This window comes from Apostichopus japonicus, chromosome 17 (genome assembly GCF_037975245.1).
Source record: "Apostichopus japonicus isolate 1M-3 chromosome 17, ASM3797524v1, whole genome shotgun sequence".
Taxonomy (NCBI): domain Eukaryota; kingdom Metazoa; phylum Echinodermata; class Holothuroidea; order Aspidochirotida; family Stichopodidae; genus Apostichopus; species Apostichopus japonicus.
In genome coordinates this window covers 9,870,773-9,896,984 of record NC_092577.1, presented here as the reverse complement: position 1 = coordinate 9,896,984, position 26,212 = coordinate 9,870,773, and the positions used below count along the sequence as shown (strand labels likewise).

Genomic DNA, 26,212 nt, shown 5'->3' with positions numbered 1-26,212 from the left:
CAAATTAGGAAGATCTAAATGTTTGGATTATTATTTTTTGTGTTTTTAGTTGTAATTCATAAAACCATTAAAATCATAAAAAAAATAAATGAGTAACTATGGAAACAACAATGAGAAAAGAAACGTATAAAAACTTATATAAAAAATACAGACGACCATACACCATTGAAAAGCATTGTACTTGTATGTTAAAACACTGTACAAAAACAGTCCTACTCCTATTTACAATTACAATTTTATAAAGAGTTCGCTTGCAGGAATTTGGATCCTCCGAAATATGGAGGCTGAATATTTTCAAAAGAAGAATATTCTGGATCAGTAAAAAAAATCGGTCATCCCAAATTGTCCTCTTCACAAGTTTTGATTTGATTCATGGGGCTTTTCCTAGCCCAAGGTTCAATATTTCAAAACTGGCTTCATATCATCCATAGATGCTTACAAATGAAAACAGCCCTGCAGGATACACTGATTCAGGAGATAAAAAGCAAGCTTTAGCCTCCCCCCCCCACCCTAAGAAAACAAATTGCCATTAAGAGAGAGTTTCATTCCATTCACCAAACTAACAAATTTATATTAATCAAAAGTAAAAAAATTAAAAAGTGATTAAAAGAAATTTTCATTCTAGTCACCAAACTAACAGATTTATATTCATCAAAAGTAAAAAAATTAAAAAAGTAATTTCACTTAATTCCAAGTCATATGTGCTGCAGTTGGAGGTCCATGGAACATAACAACTATCACTTTAGTTCAATATTTTAAGCTATGATTGAACAAGATCTCTAATTATGTTTTATTGGCTTAAGTGACTTAACACTAAACGTAACATAACTGACACACATAAGCTATACATTATTTATGAGGCTTATTCATAAAACTACATTGAAAAGCAGAAAAAAAGCAAACAAACTTTAACTTGAAAAGTTTCACAGTAGCTACACAGTCGACTCAACATAAAGAAATTGCTTTCTAAAGAAGATGAAATTTTCATAATTTAAGAATTTTAATATGTGAGGACTAGTATTGATGTAATACACATGTGTGCGAGTAGATGTAGAGACTTTATTACTACACCAGCTATATATTGATGAACGATTGGTTGAGTTCAAGGCAGAACCATCGCATACAGTATGTCACATACTAACCCTTGCATTTCAAATGGATTCAATTCAAGGCTGAGTAAATGTAAGTCATAAATATTATCTACAATCTGTACCCCCCTCCCCATCCTGCCCCTCTCCCCACCACACCATCCTACATACAGTATATATCCATCCTCAATTCTAAGGAGTAGCAAGATATTAAGAATGGAACGAAAGATTGTTCTAAATTGGTGTCATGTGTGTGAAAGATGGCTACATGGTTTATAATTTCTAAATGAGTGAACTTGAAGATTAAAAACTGAACTTCCATGATTTTCAATGAGTTTGAGGCTATATTTGATAAAATTAATAAATGCAAGAAAACGTTTACATTCTATATATATATATATATATATATATATATATATATATATATATATATATATATATATTTATATATACTACTGGCCATGATGAGAATGGTATTAATTACAAAAGCCAGGAATTTGGTAAATTATATGAACCATGAGAATTTCAAAATTCAGTTCCCACCTCCATATCTTTTTACCTGTTTCTCGTACTACAACTTTTGTTGTTGTGTTATCTTTAAAAGTGGAATATTATAAACACACATGAGACGACTTTGGAAATGTTGCAGCAAATTTTTTAGCCCAATTCCTTCATTTCATGTACTGTAATCGATGGATTTTCAAAGTGAGCATTTTCACAGCAAGAAAGGAAACACAAAACAACAGCACATGCCTCAAAGATCAAACACGTTAAAAATCACTGTTTGATTCTAATTTACAGTATTTCTGCAGTATTTCTACAATAACTATTAAACTGGCTTCATATAAGTCTTGTCAATAGGTAACATCTATGCCATGCAGATAACACGAAGGAGGTTTGTCATGCACACTTGAAATGGGACCTGAATGGCCTGTACATGACACCACACACATTTATCAGGGTTTATACACAGCATCATTTAGTTGGTACTACTGTACATGATTAAACACACAGAAGGATACACACATCGTATGTACACACACACACGCAGACAGAGAAGTGCAGGTAGGTCATGCTTTCGACAGCCCAGTGTACAGACTGCTGTAACGTCCAGACTGACTAGATGGATTTTAGAAAGGATGTCCAGAACAATGGTCTGAGAAGTGACCGAACAAGGACCATCCAGCTAGACAGATGAGGCATGTCCAGACAAAAACTAGTCTGATATTCAAAACTTATCGTTAAGACTAAAATTAACTGTAGTGTGTTACAAAATTCACCGTAGACTTATCCTGTAACTAGGCAACATTTTTTTCCCCCCCCCTATCATATTTTTCCATCTTTTCCAAACTTGATTCATTTTTTTTGTGCTCTCAATAAGAACATGTTGCAATGAAAGATATGAGGTATTTATGACCGAGCACCAAAAGTGAAGATTTATTTGTCCGAGAATCATTAAAGCCACTGGAAAATCAATTTGATCAATTTTTTATTTTAAGGCCTGTAAAAAATTTATAGACGATAATATTCAGGACTTACAGGCATATATATATATATATATATATATCACATAGAATGTTGGTCAATATTCAGAAAGAGTGCTCTATGCCAAGGCAGAGCTAGAATATCACATAATATACTTAACTAAACTATCATCATACTGCTACTCGGAGTTTCACGTGTGCGGCTCGCGCACCGATCATCAGGCAATAGAACAACATAGGCTATCTCCGCTTCAGGCGTGTGTGTCGCCATGGCAACCATAAACACACACGCCTGAAGCCGAGATTGCCTATGTTGTTCAATTGCCTGATGATCGGTGCGCGAGCCGCACACGTGAAACTCCGAGTAGCAGTATGATGATAGTTTAGTTAAGTACATTATGTGATATATATATATTTATATATATATGCGACCTCAAACTTTAACATACACAATTTGTAGTCATTTTTAATCGATTTGCATTGTATCATGACCATAATTTTGTTAGTTAATGCCACACCCATCGTAATAACCACCAATGATGTGGGAGGTTAGTGATTCTCGAGGTAGACCATTTATTCAAATGCGTATATTAGAATACAGTGCATGTACACATCCAGTTTAAATTCAGGAGAGAGCGGTTCCAATGTGTTTAAGCATTACACAATGTACTACACAATTCCTAAGCTGTAAGTATTAGTGAAGCCACATTAAGGGTAGCCCTTTCATGAGGCCATAATTTTAAGATTCAAAATGTAGCCGTTTAAAAGGCTACGGATTTTTGCCCTCTTTTTTGTAATTAAATATTTACGGGTTCAGACCGGATGTGTATAAAACTGCTATATACAATATCTGCACTTGTATAGCAATTTGAAATATTTTTGAATGAAAAATTTTCAGATGCGATAGAAGATATTTATTCTCTTGGATATAAATTCACTAGGTCTGCTAAATACACCTTCCCCCATTCTGGTCACCGCCAATTAAATAGGAGAAAAATAACGAGTGCCGTTGGTGTTGTCTCCAATCAGGCCTGACAAAATATTTTGACGATTGGGAGGGTGGGGGGGGGGTATTAAAGTCCACCAAAATCGCAACATTTAACTACTTAACTAATTGTTCTTAATACAAAGAATAACCTGAAAGCCAGTTGGCTTTGTGATTCCTTTATATACAATTTGCTCAAAATTCCAAAAGTGACTATCTGACTAAATTGCAGAGCAAGTGCGTTAAATCAATCCAAGAATTAAGTGAGAACCAGAAAAGATTCAGAGATGTCCAATCTCTTTTATTTGTAGCACGTCTCCCATTCTGTGCATCGACCATGTAATTCACTGGTAAGGATTTTTACAGTACAGAAATGTGATTCCAACAAGTATCAATGTCATCCAGACAGAATTAGTCTTCCTATGTGAAATTATAGACACATAGATGTATGAATAAAAAAAAAGGTTAATTTTTCTTTGAATACCAATTTTGAGAGCTAGCAAATCAGCTCTACACACCAACCATCCCTTTAATAACTTGTAATTAATACACTATCCACCAGTGAAACCCTGCGAGGAATCAAAACGGGACGTCTTTAATAATTGGACTTGAAATGGTGCACAAAAAAAATAACTTGTGAACAGAGCCAGCATACTGTTAAACATCCACCTCTTTTGTTAGTGGAATGGGGGTATCCATATAGGTGGCTTATCAAACCTTATAAACCCAATGCAAAGCGTTACTTTAAGCCATTCGAAACTGATGTAGCCTTCCTTAAGTCTCTCCCCCCCCTTTCTATTAGAGAGGAAGACGCATGCAAGAGTTCATAGAAACAACCATAAGTATTTCTCCGAGAGAGAGAGAGAGGTGGAGAGAGAGAAAGAATAGAACTGCTAAATTCCAGATGTGCAACATATTTCCCGGCCTACTGGATTAGCAGCAGCAGTAAGAGATCACCTCAAGTTATTAAGCAATAAACAATGCGTGCACAGTACCTGATGAACTATTTACTTTGTGTTTTTTGGTCTTTGATGGAAAGGCCCTCCCCTTCATCGTTGTATTGTATTCTGTATCGCTGTGTGTAATTCAATGCTTTCCATATTTGAGATATTTTTCAACATTTTCAACATAGCAATTTTAAAGGTTCTTATCAAGTGCATTAAATGGATTGTTTCTTGTGCCCAGTTCCAACATGGCTTGATATGCTATTAACTCATTACAATGTCTATTGACCAACAAAATGGCTAGATAAAGTATGCTTAAATGATGACAATGTCTAGTGTGATGTCCAAAATGGCTAGATACATATGTGCTAAATGATCACAATGTATAGCAACCCATGTACAAGCAAGCTATATTCCTCTAGGTTTGCTAAAAACAGCAGAATATTGGCAACTTTGTATACATTTCTCCCACTTTGTGTTCATGAGAACCACTCTGTTTAAACTGTAGAGTGGAAAGGCTCCCTTTTAATTCCATATCACAAAGTTAGTATTTCATTGCTGCAATTGTAAAGTTACACAACTTCACACAACTTTTTTTACAAAAATGTACTTCATAAGATTCTCAATAAATTCACATTTACTGTACCTTACAGCAAGTTAAAATAATCAAACTCTTGACTTGCTTAGGTTGCTACTGTACCATGAGCTTTGTAACTTTCACAAAACCCACTGCGCTGATATTTCTAGCGTTCAAACCAGTTTGTCACTGGTCAAAGACGAAAACAAAACATTAACCGAAATTAAGTCTCTCTGTTAACATTTGGTAAAATGCAAACTGGCAATCAAAAAAAAAAAAAAATTCAAAGTCCAGCAGTTATATCTAGAATAGTAGACTGTCAGGGACTGAAGAACTGTCACGTTTCTTGTGCCCAGTTCCAACATGGCTTGATATGCTATTATCTTATCACAATGTCTATTGACCAACGAAATGGCTTAGATAAAGTATGCTAAAATGATCGCAATGTGTAGTGTGATGTCTAAAATGGCTAGATATGTGCTAAATGATCGCAATGTGTAGTGAGCTAAAAATCTCATCACTTGCAAAACCAAACAAAATTTGGAATTTCTGCATTAAAAAAATGCGACACACATTAAAAAAAAAAGGGTCGTCCCACTACAAGGCTCTGCCAATTTATATGATTTTAAATTTGATTTTGTTTATACTGGTTCTCAAACAGCTATGATGATGGAAAGTGAATAAAAATGATGTTCCATGAGATACAAAATTTTTTTTTTAAAAAGGAGAGAAAATGGATAATTCTCATTCTTGCCGGAGGTATGCAGCTTAGCCAGTGTTTCGCCCGTTTTCTTGAAGCATGAAAAGGTTTATACTACTAATACAGGAAGCAGATAACAGCCATGTCAGGGATGTTGACCTTTTCTCCCAGTTTATAGTTGTTTTGTTTTATAATTAATTAGTACTCACTATGAAAGAGAAAGAGAAAGAGAGAGGAAAGAAGGATATTTCATGCAATAGGCAGGATCAGGCGAAAGGATGTGCTGGGGGTGACATGCTAACATACTTTTGGCGGTGATAAGGGGGGTGAGGGGGGGGGGAAGGAAAAGAAAGGGATATAAAATGGGTTAGAAAAAAAAAAACAGGTAGAAAATATGGGACAGATTTGACTATCGCTTTGAAGACAATTTTTTTGCCAGTTGTTTCCATGGAGACGAGAACTGGTATATATATACAGTATATATATATAGATAGATATACAAAACCAAACCCATCTCTTAATCTATGCAAGAAGGACTCATAATTATTCCTCAGATCATTGGTTGTGCTGTGGGAAGAAGGATAGAGAGAAAGAAAAACAAAACAAAAATATAGAAGAGATCAAAGGAAGCACATAACTAAAAAACATGTCCCCAAATGACTTCCGCCAGTATATACAGTATATATATCAGGGATGTGCCCACACTGGGCGGCCCCGCCCAGCACTAAAAATTACCGCCCAGCACTGTCTTAAAAATTGTGAATCCCGCCAAGCACTTTTTTCATCTAAAATCCTGACATTCCGAACAATATATTCAACTTAAATTGAAAAAAAAAATTAAAAACTGTAAAATTGTTAGCAATACTAGTACTTATGTTTGTGCTTAAAAAGCTACACAAGTGCCAGCATTTGGCATCTGAGCACCTTCAAAAATCGAAAAATTTCTCGACAACCCCTCTTCCTTAGACCCCTCCCCCAAGACGGCGATCAGTATACCCGGCACTCAGGAAATCCTGGGCACATCCCTGTATATATATAGATATCGAAGAGAATCAAAATATATCTAATTTGTTCTGTCAACTTAAAAGCAAAGGATGTAAATTGTCTTTGGAAAAAACTTTGAAAATTGTTTGATTTTTGTGTCAAAGATTTGACCCTGAAAGCAGCAGGATTTGCGATGTTGTTCCGATTAGACTATTGTACCACGGCATATTTAAAACAATTCTGTGAAAGAGTCCACAAAGCTTGACATTGTCTAAATTGCATTCCATATCATAGGGCCTATTTTGTGCAGTACTACTGAATAAATATTAATAATAATAATAACCCCCTTTTTAAAAATTTCTTGTGGGTACTGTGTGTTCTACTGTAGGCCCACAATGCAGGATCTTCCCCATGAGTCAAGACCCACTAGACACCTTCCCCCTCCCCTCCCCCTCTTCCCACCACTTATCAGATTGATGCTCAGATTGCACAAAAACTGGTTTGGACTATGGATCTGCTGTTTTAAAACTATATAACCTTTCTTGATCTTCGTCGACGACACCCAACAAATGAAGCTACAATACCAGAACCTTGGCAAAAGCCACCAGATTATTTTCACCACTCATTTTTGGGTTGTGTCCCACTGTTTGCTAGAAACCATTGCTTGACACCAAAATACATCTAGTAGTTTGACTAGTTTACTGTGTTTGTAAAACTTCAATCATTGCAACATATATAGATATATGCTCTTATGTGAAATAATATGAAATGAAACCATGAACAATGCTTTGAATACCAGAACGAGTTGACGACTAACTTCAAACTATGGTCAATCCAGAGTTAACTGTTTGGTTTAAGTCTACGCCCGACTCCGATATCCAACTGTACGGGGCAGTTACTCCTTTCACGGATAACACATTGCCCCATTGTCTGGGACACCTACGGGTCATTAGTTTGGTTTAAGTCTACGCCCGACACTGATATCCAATAGCCCCTATGGGGCAGTTACTCCTTTCACGGATAACACATTGCCCCATAAAGATTGTCTGGTACACCTACTGGTCACAAAATATTTGTTTTTCTTTTCTTGCTTAAAACATACTCATAGTGTCGGTTAAATTCTCTGTGTTATATATACTCTATAACAGAATCTTTTGTTGTAATAAGATATTGTGTACATATATAAACATATATACTTTGAGAGAAATCGTAAATGTTAGCTCAACACTGCCTCTAACTGTATGAGAGGAGGGCTGTTCGGCCGTTAAAAACAACCTAGTCACGAAGGAAGGTCAGTGCTAAAAGGTTTATCCTCACTCTAGTCACGGGGTAGTGCCAAGTCTGCCAGAATGAAGTTGATGCAACGAGACAGGTGAGGGGGGATGCCAAGTCAATTTACATACTTTTTACAAGATTTTAAACAAAGTTCTCAAAACTTCATATATCAAAAACATGCGAGTCTTCTTTTACAGTCCTCATAAAAAAGAGAGAGATTCATGAATGTGACGATATATATCTGAATGAATTAAGTTCTATTATGAATCTATTGTAAAAGCGAGTAAATATTGCAATGATAAAGACAAAGAGGGAGGAATTATAATATGAAATAGAAGAATCTATCAAATGACCATAAATATCCTTAATTATCTCCTAAATTAGTCACTTTTCCCTTTCTGATATAAATATTTATATTTTCGTCAGTTCTTTCTTTCTCTCACTCGCTCCTTTTAAAAGCTAAAAACAAAAAAGTTGTCCCGAAATGTCCATCAAAGTGATGAAATTTTTCATCATTTTTTGCTGTCGAAACGTTATATAGCTGCTTTACACATCACTTGATCGGTCGTGGAACTGATTTTTGGGGGGAATATTTTTGGTTGGACTAATCTGGTTTTCGAGTACCCAAAAATCACTGTCTTAATTTGTAGAGTATATAGGCTACCACCTGATCATAGCTATAAACAAGAGGGAAGCCTTATTGGCAGCACGGCTATTTCCAATAGGCCATAAAATTATGCTTACAGTATCATGTGGCATCCTGAACAGGGTAAAGGTGATGGGGTGGAGTGGGGTTGGGTGATAGGGGGTGGAGGTGTGGCAAGAAATTTATTTTTAGAGAATTGAAATATAGTTTTGCATTTCGATATGCACAGAGGATCATGCAGTAATTAACAAGTAGAGTATAAAAGTCATTAACCAAGCACATGCTAGACAGCCATAGCAGGTATAGGTGTGTATAAATATATATATATATACATATATATATATACATTTAACATACTGTGAGCATTCTTTCCCTGAACATGCAATCATTTTTTTTATTTTTGAAAGTATTGGCAACTTACATGAAAATCATTTTAAGGTGGGATATCAGGCATTTTAAGATTCAACAGTCTGTCTTTTATCGACAAAGATGAGCTTTTATTTTTAAACCAAGTTGATTTCACTAGCTACTCATTGTAAGATACCTGCAAACCATTGTGAATCCCACCCCCCCCCCCCTTAAAATAAGAGTATATATAAATATATGCCTATAAATAAATCATATAATATAGATATTAATTTATAGGCATATATTATTAGAGAAATATTTATAAATAACAAATCATTCCACTGCCAAGTATTGCTGACGAAGGTCCTAGGGGGTCCAAAAATTCCAATATATTTTCTGAAACTTTACTCCTTTTTTTGTCAATTATGAGTCATCTTATTTCTCTGGTTGAAAGTGGTTGAATATTTTCTTTTGGAGTAAACGTGGATTTTCGTTATAATATATATATACTGTATATATATATATATATATATTATAACGAATATATATATATATATATATATACATATATATATATACTTTCATGAAAGTTTCCTAGGTATAACATGTTAACCGTGAGATCAAATTCACGAAAAGAGTAGTTATAGTAAAGATGTACGTTAACGTTTGGCTGTGACACTTGATATAAGTTACTAATCCTTGATACACTATGTAAAGAGGACCTGGTGAAATTTAATCCAAAACATTTTACCCACTTAGAGAGAGAGCAGTGACATTTCACACACAATTTGTCTGCAGAAGTATATTCGCATTGAAATGTTATCAAATTATATATTTATTGGTAAGAGATAAGTCTGTAAAAGTATAAAGTGATTGTTTTGTCATGGTATATGTTAAGCAACACAGTTATGCAAAAATCCTGCAGAGATACATGGTTGTTCCGGCTTCTAGCATAGAGAGTCACATTGAGTTGGTCATCTTTATGATGTTTCTAATTAAGCTATTTTATTCGATTCAAAACGGGCACCCGAATAGGAAAACAGATCAAACATACTCAATCATTGCTCATTAAGAGCAAAACATCATAGGGTTCATATTAGTGCTACAACAAGGTGGTGGGGGGGGGGAACACTTCATACTGGGGGGGAGGGTGTTATTGATTAGTTTGGAATGGACCTTTAGACATTCAACCACTGGGTGCAGGAGGGATGAAATTCAGTTAGTGACCTTGAGATATGGGAAATTTAACAGACAAAACATGGACTTGTAATTAGAAATTTGAGTCAATAATTTGTTGTTGTTGTAATAAACCAGAGGTTATTTGAAAGTTTCAGCTACCAGGAAGCTATTATTAATATGCAAAACAAGATTCTGTTTTTAGGAGGTACAGAGACAATGGGGGCATGGAGAGGTGAGGGGGAGGGGGATGCGGCTTTTAGTGACATTTTTCTATCCAAGGGGTTACCTGGCAATCTTTGCAAAAGGGAAACATACAGAAGACACATGAGAAATGTAGCCAAGCATAGTACAGAATAGTACATAATACATATGTATATAGTATATGTACATAGTACATATGTACTATGCACATATACACATGTACTATGTACGTAATACATATATACTATGTACATAGTACATATGTATATAGTATATGTACATAGTACATATATGTACTATGCACATATGTATATATTACATATGTATATAGTATATGTACATATGTACTATGCACATATACACATGCACTATGTACATACGTAATATGCACATATGTACAAATACTATGTACATAGTATATGTACTATATACATAGTACATATGTACTATGCACATATGTACATATACTATGAACATAGTACATATGTATATAGTATGCACATAGTACATGTACATATACTATGTACATAGTATATGTACTATGTTCATAGTACATATGTATATAGTATATGTACATAGTACATATGTACTATGTACATATACTATGTACATAGTATATGTACATGTACTCTGTACATATGTACTATGCACATATACACATGTACTATGTACATATTACATGTGTATATGTACGTAGTATATATGTACAGAGTACATATGTATATTTACTATGTACATATATGTACTCTGCACATATGTACTATGTACAATAATTCAGAAAAGAATCAGTCAGAAGAAATGACAACACTCAGTTTGTCAAAAGCTTAGAATTTGCAACAATATTTGCCATAAATTTTGAAACTGCAAAGCAATTGTAAATGGTTTCACGAAGAGAGTATTTAGCAAAATGTTCAAACCAATAATTTAGAGCTTTTTTTCTTGAAACTTATTTGTTTTGTATCCCTTTCAGAAAACCCTAAAAATATTTCTGATTACTTCTATAGAATAGAAGGACTTCGAAGTAAATACTGACTCGTTTAAAAGCGGGGAATGAAGTAACAGTAGCCATGTCTTACTGTTTAAAGCAAATTGAGACTCCACCCTTCCATCATAATAACCCCCCCCCTCCCCCTAAAGACTAAATTAGCAAAATTTTGTCTAAGCTACTCAAATATTTCTGTAAAGTTATTAAATTTCTCACTTCTGTGTCTAATACAAAAAAAAAAACAACAACATTGATCACTCCAAACAAGACTCTTTCTTGTCAGTTAGAAGTATACCACAATGTCATCACTTAACACCTTTTTTGATGTATGTAACCACCATTCCCCCCCCCACCCACCCCCTTCTCAATGTACAAATGTCTGGCCTTAATAACCGAATGCCAGGAAGGGAAAAAAAAACAACAACAATCATGCAACTGTATATATTTTCAATGTTTACAGGACTTCTGTTTTAAAAAGAAACTAGTGGAATCGCTTAAACTTTGTCAAATTGTTATGATTTCGCTCGAACATGGCTTAAATGTGAAAGGGACAGACTGAATAAGAAAAATGAAAGAGAAAGGGGGAGGGGGGGGGGGGGGAAAGTAGAAGTTATAACTGAATAAATAAAATACATACAAGGCCAGAAAAAGAAAAGAAGAAAAAAGAGAATAAAAAAAAAGAGAGATGTTTTTCATTCCATATATATCATAATAATGAATCAATTATTTAACATACAGCAAGAGATAGTCACGCCGACAAGAGAGCCTGGAAAAAAAAATAAACGTCGGCTTAAATTCTTTAAAGCTCACCTTCGCTTGTGTCTTTGCTATCCTCGTCCGGGGCTTTGATGGTGGTCAGATTGACCTCTTCCGTTTTCTTCTGGGTCCTGGCGCTCCCTCTGTTCCCCTCGTAATGTTCTAGTTTCTGCTTCTCCGCCATACTCCTGAGGGAATCAAATTTCACGAGACGAATGACAAACATGTTCTGTAACTTTGTCGGCTGAGCCGCAATTTCCGTCGGCGTTAGATCGTGATCGACTAGAAGATATTCATTCCTCCGTTTGACCTGTCAAACATGTTGTCAAAAAGAACCTGCCTCTAACCTTTTTCTTTTCTGTCAAAGATCTTTGAATTTTCTTCACACCTTTAAGATTCCCCCCTTTTTTGGGGGGGGGGAGGGGAGAGGGGGTGGGTAATCAAGTATGCTTTCAACATCGCGCAATGGTCACATACATTCAACTTCAACAAGGACATTACTGTCTCTACTGATAATTGAGGAAGAATTCCCGAGATGCAAGAAGTCGACGAGAACCAAAACCGAGACCAGCATCATGACGTAATATATATTGAGTGATCGAAAAAAGAGAGCTCAGTAAACATCCATATCCTCCTCCATTTCCCCATCCCCTCCCCTCCCCTCCCTACCTCCCCTCTGTCAATATTCCTTATTCATGGATTCTGGTGCCCTTTGACCCCTGGAGTACTCACTCTTTGCACTTGAGAACTAACGCCAAGAAGCAAGCGGACAGGAGAATCAAGATGGAGACGCCTATCATGATGTAATCTACCGAGTGATCGATAGGCGGAGCCACTCTTATGTCGTCCACAAACATCAGTGTGATATCATAGGGCTTATCAATTGCCAGACCCTCTCCATAGGCGTCCCTCCCATCTTCTAACACAACTGTTGGATAAAGAGAAGATAAGGTCAATTTTCAAGTATAAAAACGTCCAAAAGGAAGTCGGGACGTCTGAACACGGAGTATATACATTTTGATTACCCACCGCAAAAATGGAATCTTCTGCCGCTTTGAGGTACAAAACCACGTCCTTGTCGCAAGATACTCGATGTTTTGAATTTGGTGATATTTTTTCGTTAGTGTTAATTATGCATCTGGCAACAGTTGAGTGAATGATGTCATCGCAGCAATTCAGCATTTATTAAAAAAAATTTTTAGGTTTTTAATTTATATGTTATGTCCAAAGTGGAAAATAATACAATTTACAAAACTACAGAGAACATTGTTGGTAACACAAACATTCCAACTGTATATTACATTTCAAATAACAGCAAGAGGGGAATGTGCATTCTCCATCAGTCACTCCACAAACTAAAAAAAATTGAAAAATGAAAAAAGAAACTAATTTTCGTTTTTGTTTCAATTGAGCACCCAAAAGGGCTGTCAAAATGTATCTCCAGTTGAATTTGGTAGGGCTATAGATTTCTTTACATTGAACGAGTATTATTTTCTAGAACAGGAGGTGTATTTACTATGGCAACAGGAGGTGTATTTACTATGGCATTAATAGGTAGAATGAGTGTCTGATGCGGTGAAGGTAGTTACACCAAGAGAAAACATGACCTCAGCGAAGAATTTGAATGTTACCTTGTTAACTTTATTTGCAGGACAAACAACTCTAGAGTTACCCTTTAAGCTATTGGTTCTCCCCGAGAGTGACAGACAACAGACAAAGTCCTCGATATCTTTGAATATCGAAGGAAATAATCCGCTCGAAAATTTGCGATCTAGACTCTTTGGTTGGATTCAGATTCAGATTCTCTTGATTGCATCCCAAGTTGGGCAACTGATTGCTCACAATATAAAACATACGTACAGTACATAAAATACACACAAAATATAACAGACTCTCAAATAAGAAGACTTAAAACAAAGCTGGCAAGATACGTAAAAATGGTAAAATACAAAATACAGTAAAACAGCACCAGAGATACTTGTGAAACATTGGATTGCACAATGAGCAAGATTACTGACCTAACGAGTAAAAGATTCATTATGAAGTTATGAAGGTAGAATGAGAAGGAAGGGCGGTGACCGGAGGAGCCGGTCATAGAGGGTGCACAGTGTTAAAAGGTTACCAGCACATTCTAGGCGTGGTAGAATGAGTGTGCTAAGGTTGTGGGGAGACAGGTAAGCGAGGAGCGAAGTAAATATCTTTGTCCTTTCTAAGATTCCAGAGTTGCCAAACGCTACCGAGAATCATCGCTCGATGTTGCATGAGAATGTGACAAAAAAGTGTACATAATGAATTAGAAACTCATACTTTTCAAAGCGTCCTTCGATAACCCCATGACGTAGGTCTGGAACAGGATGTCGCCGTTAAACTCCTCCGGACCATTGAGCATATTGACGTCACCACTGTCGAACGTTCTGCAAAATTAAAATATTCATAAAATTAATACCTATTTTATATATTTATATTTGTTAGGGCTTGTTTTTAAGTGCCATTTCAATATTTTATTCCATCGATTTTTGAACCAGAAAGCCTGAAGGCTTTGCGATATTCTTACCACCTAGCACCACCCCTTTAACAGTTTAATTAATAAAGTTGTAAATGATAACATCCTTCATTCACTGTGAAATATATTCACGACTTAAGCCAAAGTCATCTAGTATACATCACAGAGAATAAGACCCAATTTCGAGACCATTTCAGATAACTTGTTGACCCTGTGAGCCAAATTTCGAGACCGTTTGAGATATTTGAGCTGTTGACAACTTGAAGCGCAGATTGTGAATATTAATAATACCACCTAACTATGGGAGAAACAATTCCTGGTGGAAATTTACTTGAGATCTACCGTATATTGATTTCAGAGCACCTTCAATCTTTCAACCTTTGACACCTGTTGACCACATTTGACCTATAACCTCCTACCAATTACTAATAGGGTTCTTGTACTCACAAAGCTGGATTCTACAAACTAAAGTATGATGTTCAACAAAGATGTACTGTTTGAGCCTATAGAGTGTTTACAGAAGTTTTCAGACTTTGACCTGTTGACCTCAAACGCCCTTCAGAGAGAAAGAGAATGGGTTCTTGTACTAAATAAGAGATGGCATCACAAACCAAAGTCTATGAAGTTTAATTCACTATGAAATTTTCTTGAGATGATACCGGTGACCCTTTCAAGACCAACATATAAGTTTACCGACAGTACACTCTGTGGTTGTAGATTGTGTATATTGATCAATACATTTAAATGTAATTATAACATTGTAACAATTAAGTCATATACTGACGTCTGATCACACCCTTCCACTGTGTCATCCATACAATATAAGGTTGCTTGTTCGGCAGTGATGTGTCTGAACCATGCTGAGGTAGTGCTATTCCACTGGTGAAAAAAAAAAAATGATGGTGTATATATATATTAGAGAGTACTATCAAGTTAAACACTAGAGAATGATGAGGAGGAGGGTTTTTGTTTATAGGGTACAAAATGGCTGATGATGAGGGTGGGGGGGGGTCTGGTGTGGAAGAGATGTGGCGACCAAAATTATCCAAAAGAGTTGAGTTCATCCATCGCTAGTAAGAGGTCAAGGGTCACCTTTATACCATTGATGGGAGGGAGGAGAATTAGGAGTGCTTATGTTGGGTGGAAACATTTTAGGCTGCACTCGAGTTAAATAAATGCTGATTGACTTTGAACTGTCACATATATACCGATACATGGAACAAAACCTCAGCGTAACATATCGTGCTGAAACCTGTCGGCACTTGACACTGTTGTTTGCACTTAACATAAACCTTTTCAAGTCCCATGGTGAGACGATCAGCATTGGCATATATATAACATACAGCCACTTCTGCTAGATTGTGCGTGGATCAAAGACTGTTGTCACCAACAACACAGGCTCCGTTATAACAAATCATGATCGGGCAACCTTACAACGACCTCCACGTTTAGTTTGTTTCTTTTTATTTTCCTTGTAAGTATTAAATTTAGTACTGTCCCATAACGCTACTTTGGAGGCGAATGGAACATCTCTCTCGTCGGTAACAATTTGTGGGGATATCTGGCAACTGCATATATATATTGCTCTTAACCGATACATAAAGGCTGTGAAATGACTGTTAAACTCTCTAAGTAATCCAAATGGAAGAAAAGGCCCGAAAAAATCCTCAGTTACCGTTTGGGACCAAATCGGAGGGAAGAAAATCCACTCGATAGATTCGTGTAAGACACTTTGAATGGTAGAATGAGAAGGAAGGGCAATGAAAGGAGGGGGCCAATCACAGAGGGCGCACAATGTTAAAAGGTTACCAGGACATTCTAGGCACTGTAGAGGTTGTGGTAAGGTTGTGAGGAGACAGGTAAGCGAGGAGCGAAGTAAATCCCTCCACCCAAGCACAGTAGGGGAAAATCTGTGAAGAGAACTTGCTACTTACTTCGCACAGCTCCAAGAGTTCACCGTTGTTCTTGTCAAACTTTACGGGAACAACGTAGTCACCTGTAAGAAACAAGAGGTTTTTATTGAATATTTTATATTTACTTAATATTTAAAAGCTGGCAACTTTAACATGTACACTCAGAACTCACTAGCAATTATTTTCGATGCTTCCTAAGCCTCTACTTTGATAAAAAACATGAAAAGTTTCACAAAAATGAGTTGCGGTTTAATTGGTACGGTATTGTAAAGTTCTGTTAAATTCTCAGTTGTATTTGCACACAAACATTGCTCCAATTCCCCCCCCCCCCCCCAATTTTGCACATTTTCTTTCCCGGAAGGCCTAAAGTACATTACGCATGGGGCGTGGGGAACTGCGACCCACACGCAAATTTTCTGTGGATGTCACACTTTTCACTCGATAAAAACTAATTTAATGAGTATTTTCCTGGTGGTTGTAATCTATAAAATGCTTTCTAGCCAAAGAGTATTTATAAATAGAAAGTAAAATGTCTCTGTGAGAAAATAAAGTCCCAGTGAGGGGAGGGGGGAAAATTTTTTTTTTTGGGGGTGTTAGTATACAAAGTATAGTGTAATGCTTGTTGAGGTGGCATGAAGGTGTATGCGTGACCCATTATTTGACTAGCTAGCAGATTTGGGGGCCAATAAGTGATGATGATGTTCAATCTTACAGAAACTGTTAGGTCTGAATCTAATTTAACTGAGATCATTGTAGCAGTGCTCAAATGATGTGCTAAACTTGTCACCAATGAGTGTTGCAGCTTTAAATCTAGGCAGATAAGGAAAGTGCATAAGTAGATTGGAGACGGGTAATAGAAAATCAAAATAAAATAAAACTGTTAGCAAACTGCTTATCCACTATAGAGAGCCTGTTTAATAGAATGTGTAAAAGTAAGTTGGCCTGAGGTTTTGATCCTAGCAGGATCTTCTTCAGATGCTAAAAAAAAATTTAAAAAAAAATTAAAAAAAAGGAGGGAAAATAAATCAATGTAGTGACTGATATGCTAACATTAAGTGATGGCAGCTTAATTATACTTCACTTTAATTTATAAACAAACTTAAAATACCAGCAAATCATGCATAGCCCTGGAAACCTCTCTACTGCCCAGCAGAAAGTTCATTTTACATAGACTCTCTGTAGGTTACACAGGTACATATACAGCTGTGTACAGTTCATGCACAGACTTGGACAGAATATCCATTATGTACTGTACTGGAGCTCCAGGTACAGTACACTCTGTGTTGTTATCTGTGTGTTGTGTTGTGTTGTGTTGTTATTATTATGTCAGGGGAGCTGTTAACAGCCCCCCCCCCCTCTCCCAACCCGCTTTGATTATGCCATATTGACACAGAACTGGATAGTGAATACCCACCACTCAGTCAAAGAAACAGATAGATTGAATATACGTACACCATATGACTTCCAACCACTTCAATTTCTTAACAGACTGATAAACACCAATTTCATCAAGTTATTCCATACATGTAAATATGTTCTTCCTAGATACTAATGAAATCAATAACGCCATGCATATTGTGTACATCATCGTAGGCGTGAATAATCAGAGAGCTCTATGCTTTAATCTTGAAAGTTTAGTTTATTCCAATTTGATCTAGTGCATACTGTGTGTTTTATATATGTACTGGTAGCTGCACTGATAGACACTGTAGTTTCTGCACAGTTCATTTGTCAAATTGTAACCACTTTTTTCAATCGCAAGTTTGATCTACAAAGCCTTTAACGCAGACAGCTAACACCGTCATATTGCAGGGGAACTAAGGAACACATAAATTTGAATTTTGAGACACTTTTGTGGATTCTTTTTGCCCATTTAGTGGAATTTTACACTGACTAACCTTTTGATGCATGCTCAAAGTTTGGGAAATATTTCTTTGCTTCAGGGCAGTTTAATTCACGACCTATACAAGTATAACTCTTACTATCCCTGGCCGACTCTGGTCAAACCATGGATGAAATCAAATAGCTGATGGCTAGAACTAAACCACTTGGAGCAACATCAGCGAGATCGTCATCACGGCTGTCTTTTGAAAACCCGTCAATACCCTCAATATTGCAAATTTACCCAGGCTTATACCATCACATATTAACACAGTACGCGCTGGGTCAAAGCGAACCATCACATAGCACTGTACGTGCCAGGTCATAGCAACAGACTTTGAGCTTCAGTCGTACAGTAATTATAGTGGAGTGTGATCTATGTGTAACGACTAACAAACAAAAGATTGGGCAGCTACGTAGCATATAGATACTAATATATGACAACTTGTATAGACAAATTACATGAGGATTCAGTGTTGGTAATTAATGAAGATCAAGATACGGTAGGGTGAAGACGATCAATCATACATCATAGATACTGTATATACTGTAGATAATAAACTCTATGGTATGTCGAAATTTCAGGTTAATTATGCATGTATCCAAGCTGTGTGGGGAACCTAATACATAATATTCAATACATAACATGTAAATAGAGAGAGAGAGAGCTAATATCAGCGTTCTTCATAAAGAGTTATTGGCAGAATGCTATTAGAAACTACGTCCCGGAATACTTTTCCAAAGGCATCACGCTTTGTGTGGTCATCAAACAAATTCACATGTTCTGTAATGTGGATATATAGTACAATATATGAACTGTAGGTTTACACATGTATCATAAATGAAAGATGGCTACTTAAACACATATATATTGCACCATGTACCGTATGTGGTGCAAACCTCTACTGTAGCTTTATATTCAAGTTCTATAGCAAACTAGGTACCACAGAGAAGAGCAGTTAGAACCTACTGTACAATGTGAACCCTAAATGACACATTTCCTATACTACTGTATGTATGCATACATGAAGTGCTGTATGTATGCATTCTATGTATGCATTCTGATTAAACAGTAACTTCCACACACATACACCGGCTGTTCATCACCAGGTGTGGTCATCGAGAGTATAAATAATTAATCATCAGATGGTTTAAAACGGGTTTATATGAATGGTTAATAATAACTGCAATTGGTAGAGATAGGGTAAGAGGTAATGTGTTTTAAGTTCCTAAACGAACTGCTTTTCTTTATTATCCATATGGGCAATTCCACGGTTACTCACGTTACATTTTTGAAGACTTTCACTCACAAATGGTTTGATAGCTCCACCATTCATTCATTTGAATGACTGATCTCTATGCATTGATAGGGTAACAAATTTACCTAAACATTTGCGAAAACACAATTTGATTATCTTGTTTCTTGTCGGAGATAGGTACATGAAAGTGTCGGTTACTCACGTTACATTTGAAAATCACCCCGATGCCAAAAATGAACTTCACTCAAAAAGTGTCCTCATACTGGATATATTTAAAGAAAATGGATACATGTTTTTTGGACCTTAGGTGATGATACAAATACTGAACACAATCAAAATCACATCTGGTTTCCTGTCTTGGTGAAAATGAGGCATTCACCGGTTACTCACGTTACGGTTACTCACGTTACAGTTTGTCCACCTATACAATACATAGGGAATCAAGAGTCTGTGAGGAACTTGCTGCTGGATAATGACTAGGAAACACCCATATATCAGTGGAATTGACATTCTGAACATCTTCTCCAGTGTAATTCAATAATATCACAATCTAAATGAGATATACCATGTCTTTTTGAGATAATGCATGAATCATATCTTCACAAATCGGCAACAAATTCTGAACATTGTAATTAAGTTTTATTTGAGGACTAGTTGTGTGTCAAACTTGAATTTACCCAGAATAAAAAACTAAGGGAACTAAACTCTCTGGGGAAGTAACAGGCCAACTGAACAAAAGCCATGAACCAATAGGAAATTGGTAACATATGTTCAACATTAACATCTCAATTTAACATTGAGTAACGTTTGGAAGAGGCTTTGGAAGAGAGCTGATTCGTTCAGTCTTCAAAAGGCGACAGAAAATTTGAAGTGCCCACTGTTATTGGCCAAGGTTGGTGCATCAAGGTTGGTGGTGAGTTTCTCCCTGCGATAGAATACCTTGTGCCTTGGGTTTAGCCATTTTCAATTGGGCCCAGCTGGCTGCATCACTGACACTTGTACGTCGTTCTAGCCCCCCTTTGCTTCTATTACACAGGCGTACAATACCGCTTCGTATTCAACGGCATACCAGTCTATACCGAGTTCTATACCAGCATTGCCACTCCCTGAGCAGGTTGCATTTTTTTGTGGCCTCTCCCATCTCCTGAGGGGGGTATTCCTTTCAGCAGACCTGTTGCCATCATCTGTAATGGTGAAGGAGATGACATCCTTGTTCTGTACCTGCAAGTGATGTTTACTGGCCATTCCAACGATTTGCTTGGCATTCTCAAATACAGATTTCAGACCGAGTTCGCTATTTCTCGCCTCAATTTCAGCTTGCGGCATCAGTAGGGATTCCACCTTGGGCATCCCAGTGGTTGCTGCCACAAAGCGTTTTGCATTGGTAATGACTGCCTTCCGAGATTTGGCTTAGTTCCATACACGATGCTTCACTGCTCCACCAATCCCATCCACAGAATCTCGAGATTGTGCTTTTCTTGAGGGCGGATAATAGGAGCAGCGAGGAATCTGTTCTTAAATTGTGAAGCCGGACCATCCGACCAGACGGATAGAGACATCAAGGCTTGGGTTAGGCTATCAAGGACTTTGTCCACATATGCCATAACTGTATCCTTGGAGTGTACCAGGCTGTCTTATGCCACAACACTGGAATGGAGGGAACCGGAGTGCCACGCTGCTACTGTGAACAGGCTCACCTGTTTTTAGTTCCAGAGCGCAGTCTGGATGTTATCTTGAGACACACATGTGTAGTTCTCAGAGCAGTTTATTTGGATCAGGGCCTTGGTAGAATTGAAGGAAGTGGATTTAGCCCTTTCCCGCTCCAGGTTGAAAGATGCAGGAGGAGGCAACTCGTCGTTTAGTGGCCACCCTCCTAGCTTCTTGCTGAATCTTCTTCATGGGTGATAGGGAGAGTACTCTCCAGGTGTCTTACTGACCCTTACTCTAACCCCTACTGCCCTCTCTTATTGAGCAATTATTTAAAAGACAATAATAGGCATTTCCAGCATTGTTTCAGTGTGATAGCTTGGTTACTCACGTTACACATTGGTTACTCACGTTACACGGTTACTCACGTTACAGATTTCAGTGATTTATTACTCACACATGATGGGTCTCTCCTCATTAGTGATCTTGTTTCCACACTTGGGACTATGAGTACTAACGAAATTATAGTTATCAGATTTCCACTTGTTAAAGAAATGTCACACAGAGAAAAAGTTGTTTTTTCGGTTACTCACGTTACATCAGTGATTGAGGCCTGAAAAATGTCTGTTTTGAAGTTGTCATGAAGAAATTTTGAAATGTTTTTCTGTCATAACACAGTCAACAGGAGTATCTATCATAACACATACTAAAACTACTAGATACTATCTGATGAGTATTATATAGGATGGAATGGAATGTATGATGCATTTTCAGGATTATTTTGAGCTCTCATCCTCCTTGATTAATTGAGCCATGTATTCAAAATTTGAGTGTTGGAGAAAAATTGCTTACCTATTCCACAAACTTAGATATGTATACTACAACATTAGACTGATAGCAGGTTGAAAACTGACACTTCTTATTTTTAGGCCATGTCCCCTCCATCATGGAATTGCCCATTTAAACACTCTCGATACAGGAAAGTGGGGCAAATAGCATAGGAATACAGCGTAATAATCACTTAGAAACACCTGTTCCCTAATTATTTCTGGTAATGCAAATGTTGTAACACTTCTCCTACAGTGTACATATTGTTGTTCTTTTCACCAAACCTATACATCTCCCCTACAGTGTACATATTGCTGTTCTATTCACCATATACATCTCTCCTACAGTGTATATATTGCTGTTCTAATCACCAAACCTACACATCAATATTGGTGTTCTATTCACCATACCTATACATCTCTCCTACAGTGTACATATTGCTGTTCTATTCACCAAACCTACACATCAATATTGGTGTTCTATTCACCATACCTATACATCACTCCTACAGTGAACATATTGCTGTTCTATTCACCAAACCTACACATCTCTCCTACAGTGTACATATTGCTGTTCTATTCACCAAACCTACACATTTATCCTACAGTGTACATATTGCTGTTCTTTTCACCAAACCTATATATCTCCCCTACAGTGTACATATTGCTGTTCTAATCACCAAACCTACACATCAATATTGGTGTTCTATTCACCATACCTATACATCGCTCCTACAGTGAACATATTGCTGTTCTATTCACCAAACCTACACATCTCTCCTACAGTGTACATATTGCTGTTCTATTCACCAAACCTACACATTTATCCTACAGTGTACATATTGCTGTTCTATTCACCAAACCTACACATCTCTCCTACAGTGTACATATTGCTGTTCTATTCACCAAACCTACACATCTCTCCTACAGTGTACATATTGCTGTTCTATTCACCAAACCTACACATTTCTCCTACAGTGTACATATTGCTGTTCTATTCACCAAACCTACACATCGCTCCTACAGTGTACATATTGCTGTTCTAATCACCAAACCTACACAGCTCTCCTACAGTGTACATATTGCTGTTCTAATCACCAAACCTACACATTTCTCCTACAGTGTACATATTGCTGTTCTAATCACCAAACCTACACATTTCTCCTAACAGTGTACATATTGCTGTTCTAATCACCAAACCTACACATTTCTCCTAACAGTGTACATATTGCTGTTCTATTCACCAAACCTACACATTTCTCCTAACAGTGTACATATAGGACTTTGCTATTTTGCTTCACTTTTGTCAGACAATCATAAGTACAGTAAGGTCTCGTCGTCCGAGGGACATTCAGGAAATATCCCTAACAATATGCCCTGAAGTCTACAAACTTGTGGTAAACGCTGTTAGAAAATGCAAACAACTTTTAATACAACACACAGGTACACACTGTTGAGCAGTTACTGTACCTAACCTCAATGTTGCCAACAAATAGTTTTCGTTTTTATACAGTAAAGTCTTGAATGAATGATGAGCCTCTGAAGTAATATTGAAAAGGAAATTGAAAACCTTCACATGTATATCTGAGTTGACACAGATCAATATGTCCCTTGTACATAAATTGATTACAAAGGCAACACTGATGATATTGTAGTAACTACAGACAAACTAACAGACAAGAAGTTGCATGTACCTACACCGGTACACCTATATATATACAACAGACAATAGTAACACTGCTATACCGTAATGAGTAAACTACAGATAAACTGGAGTGAATGATTAACTGCAGTGGCCAAATACTGTTGCAAGTTGACAATTAACAATTCATAATCATGGACGTTAAATATGAATATAAGAGACTGACTTCGGTCAGCTTGCGGCTTTGATAAGCCAATGAGGCTTCTTCGCGAGTTCCTGCTTGCAGGAGGATCTAATATACAAGTGTGTACTGTGGTTTATAATACTAAGTGTACATCTTTTACCTACTGTACAGTGACATACTGCAGTTGTCTTTTCAACAAAAAGGAAACCTAAATTTTAATAATTAATTTTCATATCTGGCGTTAACCTTGGATCATGGATGTTAAATTACTTTGACGCTACTGGTCTACAACTGTACACACAGCAAGATCTTTATAGCACCGAGTGAAGGCTGTGACTAGCTACTGTAGCACAGAGCTGTATCCAGGCAAACAGATAATTATGCAATATAAAACATATGTATTACATGCACACTACATCTAAATTATGCAAACACAAGAAAATGGCAGCGTGTACGCTCCAGGTAATGAGGTATATACTGTTTCATATGGAAGTAATTTACCGTGTAGCACACACAGGCTACACAGTGCAGGGATGTGTGGAAGACTCCTACATGGAGAGTTGCCTTGTACTGTACTGTACAGTTTAGTACATGTGTATGCGATATTGAACAGAGTAGGCTCTCAGCTTGTTCAGTGCACTTATGTGCAATGATGTGTCACATACTGCTATATATATATGCTTGGAGTAACTTAATTTAGTATTAAATTCAACGTTTGCGTAGCAACTAGCATATTTTGAAGGCTGTGAAATTTGAGTGTTGTTTATATTATATACATGGTTCCTTGTAAAAAAACACTGCAATACATCTTTGAGAACTACTGTACATGACTGTACATGACGATTTTGCGCAGCGTTAATTATTGCAAAGCAAATTATTTCTTGGTCTTGGTTGCTTCTATCGTAGCTCGAGATCGTTACGCCAATGTCATTATAAACAACACACCATTAAAAACAAACTTGCGGGACATTTGCCCTGAAAATATATGAAAGCTTGCTAACTTTACTTTTACTAAAAGTTCTAATACAACTTTAGCACAAAGCTTGTGGTGGGTACCCTGTACTGTCAGTCCAATATACTCTTGTTTTCCTGTAACTGTACACCTCATTACATGTACCTCGTTACTCAGTACAAATGATACCTCAAATAATATTGTACTTTTGAAACATTTTCTTAATTTTAAGGAGAATTGTATCAAAACACATACAATACACTCTGAATGAACATTCTGTACCATGTGGCATTTTCATTATTTGGCTTCAGAGTACATTTAACTGATTGATACTGATTAAGAAGCATCGCCCTACTCTTAGATCCTCCAACAAAACTTTGCTTGATGTACCTGTGAATTGAAACAGAGTATTACGGGGACCAAACTGATGAACTCTGTTACCACAAAACATTAGAAATGCTAACTCTTCAACTAATTTTCGGGGTAAAGTTAAATTGTATCTATTTTAGATAGCCTAAGTATTAAGTCTGTTTTGTTCAATAATTTGTTCTTGTTGTAAAAGCGCTTTTAGAGCACAACTTGACTGATTAGAACGCTATATATATTTGGTATTATTAATATGCACATATATAATATATATACACATATATACACATATATTAATATACACATATATACACAGAGGAGAAACGTTGCTAGGTTTTGTCTCTGGGGGCTACCCTTGAGGGAGGTTACTGCAGTTAACCTCCCTCACAACCTTGCCAACACATGCAGAGAATCACAGGGATATATATATTTCAGTTATTACAACTTCCTAGTTAGAACATCCACAGTATTGCTACACATTTGGACACACTGTAAGCATACTATTAATCAAGCCTGTCAACAAAGCACACACACACACCGGGACTTCTAAGGATTTACTTAATTGTTAATTTGCCTCTTTGATAGCTGTCACTATTGAACAAATCGTGTAGGAAGATCTCTTGGGGCGAAATGGTGGCCTTTGAACAGGGTGCAGGATAGTGTGTGGGTGTATCCTTTGACTGTTGGTAAGGAAAAATCAACAATATACACTATAAGTAATCAGTGCTTTAAAGGTTCAATGATTTTTAAAACCTAAAACACATTCTGTAATTGTTTGGTAGGACTAGTGATTATTCCTACTGTACTTCTACCACTCACCATACAGTACTGGTTAGTTTAAACCTCTGAAAATTACTGTACTTTGTTAATTTTTAGGAGGCAAAAT

At 36.7% G+C, this 26,212-nt stretch overlaps 1 protein-coding gene across 2 annotated transcripts in view; it reads right to left on the bottom strand.

Annotated features, from left to right (window-relative positions):
• Positions 1-26,212, bottom strand: part of LOC139954605 (uncharacterized) — a 41,590-nt gene that overhangs the window by 11,980 nt on the left and 3,398 nt on the right. For both annotated transcript variants that reach the window (XM_071954504.1, XM_071954505.1), the window contains exons 2-6: positions 16,590-16,651; positions 15,440-15,534; positions 14,460-14,566; positions 12,885-13,080; positions 12,207-12,340 (exon numbers count right to left, since the gene is read on the bottom strand). In XM_071954504.1, coding sequence (XP_071810605.1) covers positions 12,207-12,340; positions 12,885-13,080; positions 14,460-14,566; positions 15,440-15,534; positions 16,590-16,651 — 594 coding nt within the window. The remainder of the gene's footprint in view (positions 1-12,206; positions 12,341-12,884; positions 13,081-14,459; positions 14,567-15,439; positions 15,535-16,589; positions 16,652-26,212) is intronic.